The sequence below is a fragment of the Volvox carteri genome (genome assembly GCF_000143455.1).
Source record: "Volvox carteri f. nagariensis unplaced genomic scaffold VOLCAscaffold_6, whole genome shotgun sequence".
Classification (NCBI taxonomy): Eukaryota; Viridiplantae; Chlorophyta; class Chlorophyceae; order Chlamydomonadales; family Volvocaceae; genus Volvox; species Volvox carteri.
The window spans coordinates 1,136,221-1,145,904 of record NW_003307549.1 but is presented as its reverse complement, the minus strand read 5'-3'; the positions used below and the strand labels follow the sequence as shown (position 1 = coordinate 1,145,904).

Genomic DNA, 9,684 nt, shown 5'->3' with positions numbered 1-9,684 from the left:
TACGCGCTACCACTGCGCCACACCCACACAGACATGCAGCTTCGCGCGTGGCAAGAATTTGCCGTACACCGTACACCGTACACGTACAAATCGTACAGGACGTGCGTACACACGCACCCCCGACGATTGGGCCAAATACGTATACACCACATCTACAGCCAACGCATGCCCGCCTCATCGTCGTAGTCCCGACGTTAGACGGACGACGTTTAGTCGTTCCGTCGTCGGGACGGAGACCTTAGGCTGCGGGGGGCGTCCGTCGTCGTAGTCCCGACGTTAGACGGACGACGTTTAGTCGTTCCGTCGTCGGGACGGAGACCTTAGGCTGCGGGGGGCGTCCGTCTGTCTGTCTGTCTGTCTGTCTGTCCGGTCCGGGTGGCCGCTTGGTAAGTTGCCCTTTTTCGCCGCGTCGTTCGCAGTTTCGGAGCTGCGTCTTTTAAGCTAGCTCCGTCGCCGCGTGGGAGCCGCGGTCGCCGGTTCGCTTCCCGTCGTCGTCGCTTTTTTTCGTTTTTTCGCACCGCACCGCACCGCGCCGCACCGCAACGCAACGCAACGCATCGCACTGCAGCACACCTGTGCCCCCGCATTGTGCCCCTGAGCATCGACGTGCGCCGCTTCGTCGTGCGCGCTAGCTCCGATGTCGAGTTGGGGCCGCGGTCGTAGGCTCGATCCCGGCGCTGCTCGGTTGTTTTATTTTTTTCGTTCGGGACCGCGCACCGCACCGCATTGCACTGCACCGCACCGCACCGTGATTGAACGTGTAAATTGCAAAACATTGGCCGCACCGCACTCCGCAATTTGACATACGCCGACTCGCGCATTTTAACGTGTAACCCACCACACAACTCGATGTGCAATTAAACGATGCGCAATTTAACGTGTCCCGAACCACACAATTCGACGCACACTGAAGTGTGCAATTTGACGCGCACCGATCCATGGAATCCAACGCACAGCTCAACCCGCGATTCGACGCACGCTTAAGTGTGCAACTCAACGCGCAATTCGACATGCACTTAGACGCGCAGTTAAACGCACAATTCAACGCGCGATCCAGTCTAGGCGCGGGTATATGAGGCTGCGCCGATGTGCACATATTCGGCTGTCCAACATTGTCCAACGTTGGCTGTACGGACTTTTGTGTAGCTGTGTTGTTCGCGAGCGCCGGTTCACCGCAGTGTGATTGCAACACATACATAAGCAATTGCTTTATTTCTCTTCACGTACGGTCCTGCTTTATTTCTCTTCACGTCCGGTTTTACAAAAGCCGGCCACTGTAAGCTAGCCACGCGATGCTGTGCTATTTGCAGTCGTTTCCTTGCTACTGTATGAATATAATGCATATATATCGCACCTGTATATAGCTATTTCAATCACTCCCGGTAATACGGGTTCCGTCAGTTATGGCGGGCCGCTCAAATGATTCACCCCAGCAAGGTGGGGATCGTAGTCGTGAGCGCTTGGGTACACTAGCCGGCGGTTTTCGTTTTAGAGGGGCAATTATGTCGAGCACGCGGCTCGGTGCGGATGCAGAGCAACAGCCCCGCGGCATGTCAAACACTGCAGCCCGTCAGTACCCAGAGATTACGGCTACAGGGCAGCAGCGTGATGCAGCTGCACGAGCAGTTGGGCGTGAAAACCCGGAGTATAGGGCTACAGAACAGCGGCATAACACCGCTGCACGAGCTGCTGCCCGTCAAGACCCAGAGTACAGGGCCGCAGAGCAGCGACGTGACACCGCTGCACGAGCTGCTGCACGCCAAGACCCGGAGTACAGGGCTGCAGAGCAGCGACATGACACCGCTGCACGAGCTGCTGCACGCCAAGACCTGGAGTACAGGGCTGCAGAGCAGCAACATGACACCGCTGCACGAGCTGCTGCACGCCAAGACCCGGAGTACAGGGCTGCAGAGCAGCGACATGACACCGCTGCACGAGCTGCTGCACGCCAAGACCCGGAGTACAGGGCTGCAGAGCAGCGACATGACACCGCTGCACGAGCTGCTGCACGCCAAGACCCGGAGTACAGGGCCGTACGGCAGCGGCATGATGCCGCTGCTCGAGCTGCTGCCCGTGAAGACCCGGAGCACAGGGCTGCAGAACAGCGGCGTAACACCGCTGCACATGCACAGGCCCGTGATCAGGTGCATGCAATACAGCTTCCACAAGCCACCTTGCTTGAGCGTTTGCGGGACCTCATGCGGTTTCCCTGCTTGCATGAGGGCCAGCACCCTGCGCTGCCTAATTTCCTGCAGGCGATTCCGGAAGGGCACGTGCAGGACTTGCCCGGCGGTCAACTCCCGATGGAGCGGCAGGTGCCATACGAAAAACACCTGCATCTTGCTAGCAGCATGGCCGCCGCGCTGCGTCGGCGCATGCCTTCACGGGTGTGTGCCGTCTGCTCTGAACAGTGTTCAGAGGACCAGTCGGCACTTCGTGCCTGGTTGGAAATTCCCAATGTGGACATATTACGCGCCGACATCATGTGCACTGCCGCCGTGCCGCGTCATGCACGTACCCTGGCTTGGCGGCGCATGCCCTGCACCACCCAAGGTGCTGCACCGCCACCGCCGGATCCGGTTTTGCCGGCACGATATCGTATCGGCAGATCCGAGCGCGGCAGTAGTGCTGGCGCGAGTGCTGACACCGACCGAACGGCATTCGTTGACGAAGATGCGTTGGCGGTTGACAGTGATGGTGCAGGTCATGGGGCTAATGACCCGGACTCACTGGCCAGTGCTGCAGAGGCCTCAGCACAGCTACCGCCAGAATTGCAGCCATACCCACCACGGGTGCAGCCACGACCTTGCCTCGAGGATCCACGAAGTGTGGAGGTGCCATTCTGCATGCGCCTTGATGTGGACTTGCCAAACCGGACCATGTTCCCTGACGATGCTGGCCCCGACCGATTCACTATCTGCACCTCTTGTGAGAAGGCACTGACGGGTGAGCAACTTCTTTGGCCCGTCTACATGTTCTGTCCTTTTTCCGTTTGCTCATGCTGTTCTGCACCTTTGATCCGTCGGGCCGCCTGATTTGTATGGGCGAGATGCCCCGTCTGGGTCATACATGTTGTCATTAAACCCTGCCTAACCGCTGCCCACCTGTCGCCACTCTCGTTGCAGCACGCCGAGTGCCTGAAGCGGCTCTGGCGCGAATCGATCCAGGCGACGTGCCGTCTACCAACCACCTGGGCGACCCGTTGCCCGCGCCCACGTTTGTGGAGAGTCAGCTGTTGGGGCGGGGCCGTCTCATGCAGCAGCTCATGATTGTACATCTCACGGGCCGCCCCCCCGAGGTGTTGCCGTGTGCTGTTCAGTCGCATGGCATTGCGGTTGTAAACCCCGACCCCAATATGCTTCGGGGCCAGCTGCCTGCACGCGTTGCGGATTTGGCAGGCACCTTCACGGTGGTGTGCGTGGATCAAGTCCGAGACCGGCAGGACTTGCTGGATCGTGTCCGCCGTGCACCAGGCCTGAAAGTGCGAGGCAACGTCATCATCGCCTGGGTACGTTTCCTTCAGCATAACGACGAGGATGAAGGTGCGGTGGATGAAGATGCTCTACAGGAGTATGAGCGTATGGGATGCATTGCGCAAGTACCGGAGGCGCTGCTGGACTCTGCAATCGGTCCTACGGATCCAGAAGTCGCTGGTGTACTGCGGAGTACGTTCCTGCATGATCGTACCGGCGCTGCTGGTGTACGACAGCTGCAAGAGACGTTGCAAGGAAACGTCGCTGGTGAGATCCTCCAGGGTGGTGGCGCTTATGGATCGCCCCTCGATACAGGTGCGAATTTTCCTATCTATGGCACTACTGCTGAGTACTGTCAGCTACGGGAGCTGCAAGCCTACATGCGTTCCTTTCCAACTGACGGAATTATTTCCACCTGCTTCACGTGCATCCTTCCGACATTGGTATTTCTGTGCTCCTACGTCCGTTATAGGTCCCAGTGGACACACGGCCGGAACGACCGCCTCTGACACTCGTATAGCAGGTATGTATGTCATGGGTACGGTACGAGCTGTCCAACCTGACGGGCTGGTATGTGCACGACTGCTTCTCTGCACCCGTAACGCCATTGTATTGTACGGCCTATGTACCTATGGGTTTGCACATGCTACGAGTGCTGCTGTATGTGTCATCGATGACACATATCCGGACATGTTAACCCGCCTGTCGGATTCCGGACCACAAACTATTACGTTTCTTACCACCTCCTCATCTGCGGTGTGTGCACAACCGTGCCTATTTTCCACTATAGATGCTGGTGCTACGGGCTTAGCGCCTGTCGCGATCATCGTGCGCCAACCAGCCAATCCTGGTCCTCTCCAGAGTAAGTGAGAATATGCAGATTATCCTATTTGTCCTATTTGTCCTGTTTGTCCTACTACATTCATCGACTGCCCTACTACATTCATCTTGTGCGTATGTTACGATTGTCTTGTCCATCCGCCATGTTAACCTTACGAATCTCCGCCTCCTCTGCCCAACACAGCTGATGCCGACCTGGGCGCTCCAAATGAACTGGAGCTGGTCCTTCCGCAACCAGCTCCTGTTCCGACGGATGGCAGCGACTTTGATAACCGGCCCAACGTGGTGCATGACCTGCTCACCGGGCGTGCACGTCTCGCATTCACTGCTGGTGGCCGTGATGCTCAGGTCCTGGATGACCGTCACCCAGCCATCCTCAACGTCTGCTTCCCGGTGTCCTTTCCATATGGTTTGTCCGGACAGCGACCACTGGGTATGTCGTTCGCCTCATATTGCAGCCACCTCGTACGGCGAGTGCCACGGGCGCAGTTCAGCGGCAACTTGATGCTGCTTGCCCGCATGTACGATATCAATGTTCGGCAGCAGAGCATGGCGCAGGTGGGAGTGGCCCTGCGCATGCGACCACGACTGGGTGAACCGGCGGCACGGGTACCGAGGGATGTGGTACGCACCATGGCAGACATCTTGGCATTGCCGTACCGTCACATCAAGCGACGGCAGCTGCTGTCGCAGCAGTCGCCCGTGGTGCGTGCTCTCCTGGATGGTGCACGTGCCAGCCTGCTGCGAATCGACCTTACAGATGCCTACTACAATGGTGCAAAAGCCATGATGCGTGCGGCTGCCCTCACCATTGGCTGGCCGCCGTTATTCTTCAATCTCAACCCGGCGGACATGCACGCTGGCTGCGCCGTTGTAGCCTCTGGCCAGATTATAGAGTTCGACGATGCTGGTCGTCCGACCCGGATCAGCAGCACGGTGGATAAGTGGCGCCGCGTCAAAGAAGACCCGCACAGCTGTGCTGCACTGCTCGTCGCCACGAAAGAGGTGTTGGTGGAGCAGTTGTTTGGCTTTGCACCTGGAGCAATGCGGCAGACTGACCCTAACTGCTTCTGTGGGGTCGTATTCGAGGTAGTCGTCAAGGTTGAACAGAGCGGGCGATTGGCGCTACACTTGCACGGAGTCCCACCACAGATGCTCATCATGGGTCCCCCAGGCACGGGCAAGACTCAGTTCGTGCAGGCGCTGCTGTGGTACACATACCAGCATGACAGCCCCGACTGGGCCGCCACATGCGCGTACTCCTGGGCCGCCGCGATTGCCTTCAACACTCCAGTGCACCGCAGCCTGTCAACCCACTCCATGTTCGGCATCTCAGCCAGCCAAAGCGGCTCACGTGGCGCCAACCTTCCCAAGCGCGGTGCCCACGCCGGCCTTCAGGTAGGAATCACTCCCCCGCCCAACTAGAAAACCTAACACATACATCCACGCCTCCCATCCCACAACCCTCACACTCCTCTTCTCTGCACACTCCACCCTGCCTTCCCCAGGTCAAACGCAACGTCGGTGACGGGGCTGTCTTCATCGATGAAATTGGCATGCAGAGCCACGAACACCTCGGCGCCATCAGCCACTCATGTACAGCCTACGTACCGCCTCCGCCGCACCTTGGGCCCACCCACCCGAGCACTCGTGTCTTCTCCGGCCGCGCCGCTGCCGGAATCGGCGACCTGCTACAGCATCCTCAACCAGGCGGCTCGCCACCATACTGCTACGCGGCCGCCGTCGAGCGGGACCCCCACTTCAGTCCGTCGGCACCAACCGCCCGGCGCGGGCGAGCCTCCGCTGGTGAGGGTGGAGGTCACCACACGGACGGCAGCAACAATGACAGCAGTGATGACAACGATGACAACAACAACCCTGACACTGCCGTCACCACACCTCGCCCTCATCGAGCCGTACCACAAACACACACCCGCCTACACGATGGCTTCAACCTGTACCGGCAACTCGGTGGCACCGTATTCATGCTGCAGAAACAGCAGCGGCAAGACAACACCCCATCCGGCCAGCAGCTTACCCGGTTCGCGACCATGTTCGGTGGCGGCCAACCCACTGAAGCACGTGTTGCAGATCTCATAGATGCACTCAACCAGCGTGTCATCACGGACTTGTCCGATCTCACGGACCTTGAACCCCGTGTCGTGCTGCAACGTAACGAACCCAGACACGCGCTCAACACACGCCTCCTGATGCTCCAGGCGCGCCGCAAAGGAGCACATTTGGTCAGCTGGAACGCGGACCACGTCCCGGTCAGACAACATGGTGCGACCCAACAACAGCAACTCTCCCACGTCGAAAAGGCAGTCGCAATGCGAGTAAAAGACGCCATCTTCGACCACACCACCGCTGACACTTGGTACTACGAAGGCGCACGCTACACCCTACTCGACACCACTGCTGCCGACGCCGGCGCGTGCCACAACAATGAAGTCGAGGCGTGCGGCCTGCTCACCGACAGCCATGAGCCGCCCGATGACGGCCGTGGCCCGTACTGGCGCCTCCACTACCTGCCCGCAGCCGTCATGGTCCGTCCCATGAAAGGGCATGCGCCCAAAGCGGTGCTGGCGGACTTGGCGGACTTCGCATCCAAGGGTGCTGCCTTCACTGTCGTACCACGGCCCTCACCAGCAGCAAACATCACCGTGCCTGCTGCCAACACCGGCACCACCACCAAGAACGTACGTCGCGTCAATGTGCCACTGGGTGACTACTATGCCGTTACCGACTACTTCGTGCAGGGCCGGAGCTTCAAGGAGGAGTGCTGGGTTGCAGACCTCTCCGTTCCGCCCGGTGGCCTCAAGCGTGCAACCATGTACGTGCTGCTCACACGCTACAAGACCCTCAACCACATACGCCTGCTGCGCCCACTCTCTACCACACCCGACGAACGACGCCGAGTCATCAAAATATTTTTCGCAGCAACAAAGCTGGACCCTGACCTGGCCGCCGAACTGCGCCTCCTCGACCGCCGTGCGACTGAAACCCGCCAACGCTATGCAACCGAGTACCAACACGCCCGACACCTGGAGCAGCGTTGGACCACCGCAACCATCCCCACATGATACAGTGATCACGCGCATCCCGTGACCACCAGCATGGACAGCCAGATTTCTGTGCAGCCGCCACTGGATGGCGTTAAATGCCAGCGTTGAACGGCAACTTTGCCGCACAACGACACACATGCACGGCTGGGTGCATTGCATGCACTTGTGGGTTCAACTCCCACACAAGTCGACAGCGCCCCTCACACACATCACACACTAGACGCGGCCTGCGTCGCCCGCGAGGGGGCCTTTGTCCCCCGTTGCAGCCATGACAAACTTCCTGCTCTGCCCCCTCGCACGTCGCTGCAATGGACCTAGATGCTGCAATGGAGGACGCATGTACACGCTGCACCGGGGGACTACGGCCCCCTCGCGGGCGACGCAGCCCGCGTCTAGTTAGCTCTTTATTTTTCCCGGGCATGTGGCCAGGAAGTGTATATCTGTGTGACCATACATATCTGTGTGACCATACACATCTGTGTGACCATGCATATCTGTGTGACCATACATACCTGCTTGCCGATAGCGTGACGTGACGCGCAATCTGTGGTGGTGTAAGGGGACTTCAACAAGTATGAATGTAAATGCCTGGCTGATTATAATCACTCGCCTGGCTGATTCCTTGTGGCTTGTGGCTTTTGGGTGGTGGGTGCTATCCTTACGCAGCCTTGGCTGAACGAAAGCACATGTACGAGAGGGATGCAGCACAATGATTCTGATGGCAACGTTTCGCTGGCTGCTGATGCAGCAGCCGCTAGCATGGCCACGACAACAATGAACTGGGGGCTGGTCCAGGCATGTGCAGCGGCGGCAGCACTGGTGGCAATAAAATTCACCCCTGTTAGGCCCGGATGTCGGCACCCACTTGCATCTCACTGGCCACTAGTCGGTCGCTTCACGTTGCACCTGGCAGCAGTCTTGGATATTGGCACGTCAATGCGGTTGTGATTGGCTGCTTGCTGCGTGCATGTATTTGGTTATGTACGTGTCCTGTTAGGCTCTGGTTTAGGTGGAGGCAACCGTTCCCCTGTCGGCTACATGTGCTACATATTTGTAGTGTTCGTCGCGCTGTGTCTCTCAGAAAATGCAGATCCTGCATGCACGAGTGCCATCCATGGTCACAGCCAACAACCAAAACCTCACCGATCTACTCAACCGATGCTAGTCGTTGAATAGCTGCTTTTTGCGGTGATAGCTAGTGTTTCTAGGGTTTTTAGGGTCCTTGAAACCCTAAACGCCTAGAAAAGGCTACACACGGCTGACTGCAGCATTTCGTGTATTACGAGTACGTGTCCAACGGCAGGGACCAGCAACAGGCACAAGCAAGGGATGAATAATTCCATGCTGCCGCCTTCGTGTTGCTGCTGTGCTGTCCCGGCATGCATGTTCTGGCTAGCTACGACCAAATACCCCATGTACACATGCACCAACGTGTACACGTACACACACATACATACACGCACACGTACACACCAGGATGGATCATGTTATGGAAAAGCCAGAGCGGATATGTCCCGCACAGAGCGATGTGCTGCTCATGTCGAGTTTTGATCTCGAGACCTCCCGCGTACTAAACGGGTGCTCTTCCACTGAGCTACACGAGCGGTTGTGGGTGGAGGGTGTCGAACCCTCTACCTTAGGATAGTCCAAGTCACAGCACGATAACAGCTATGAGACCTACGCGCTAACCACTGCGCCACACCCACACAGACATGCAGCTTCGCGCGTGGCAAGAATTTGCCGTACACCGTACACCGTACACCGTACACGTACACGTAATCGTACAGGACGTGCGTACACACGCACCCCCGACGATTGGGCCAAATACGTATACACCACATCTACAGCCAACGCATGCCCGCCTCATTAGCTCTTTATTTTTCCCGGGCATGTGGCCAGGAAGTGTATATCTGTGTGACCATACATATCTGTGTGACCATACACATCTGTGTGACCATGCATATCTGTGTGACCATACATACCTGCTTGCTGATAGCGCGACGTGACGCGCAATCTGTGGTGGTGTAAGGGGACTTCAACAAGTATGAATGTAAATGCCTGGCTGATTATAATCACTCGCCTGGCTGATTCCTTGTGGCTTGTGGCTTTTGGGTGGTGGGTGCTATCCTTACGCAGCCTTGGCTTGAACGAAAGCACATGTACGAGAGGGATGCAGCACAATGATTCTGATGGCAACGTTTCGCTGGCTGCTGATGCAGCAGCCGCTAGCATGGCCACGACAACAATGAACTGGGGGCTGGTCCAGGCATGTGCAGCGGCGGCAGCACTGGTGGCAATAAAATTCA

At 57.9% G+C, this 9,684-nt stretch overlaps 1 protein-coding gene across 1 annotated transcript; it reads left to right on the top strand.

The window, feature by feature from the left end:
- Positions 1–1,419: 1,419 nt before the first annotated feature.
- VOLCADRAFT_87691 (uncharacterized protein) lies at positions 1,420–7,396 on the top strand (the record flags this gene model as incomplete). Its single annotated transcript, XM_002947460.1, has 8 exons — positions 1,420–1,437; positions 1,567–2,073; positions 2,133–2,387; positions 2,421–2,946; positions 3,126–3,788; positions 4,498–5,711; positions 5,822–6,119; positions 6,228–7,396. 8 exons carry the CDS (start codon positions 1,420–1,422, stop codon positions 7,394–7,396), a joined length of 4,650 nt encoding a protein of 1,549 aa, XP_002947506.1.
- Between the last annotated feature and the right edge of the window lie 2,288 nt (positions 7,397–9,684).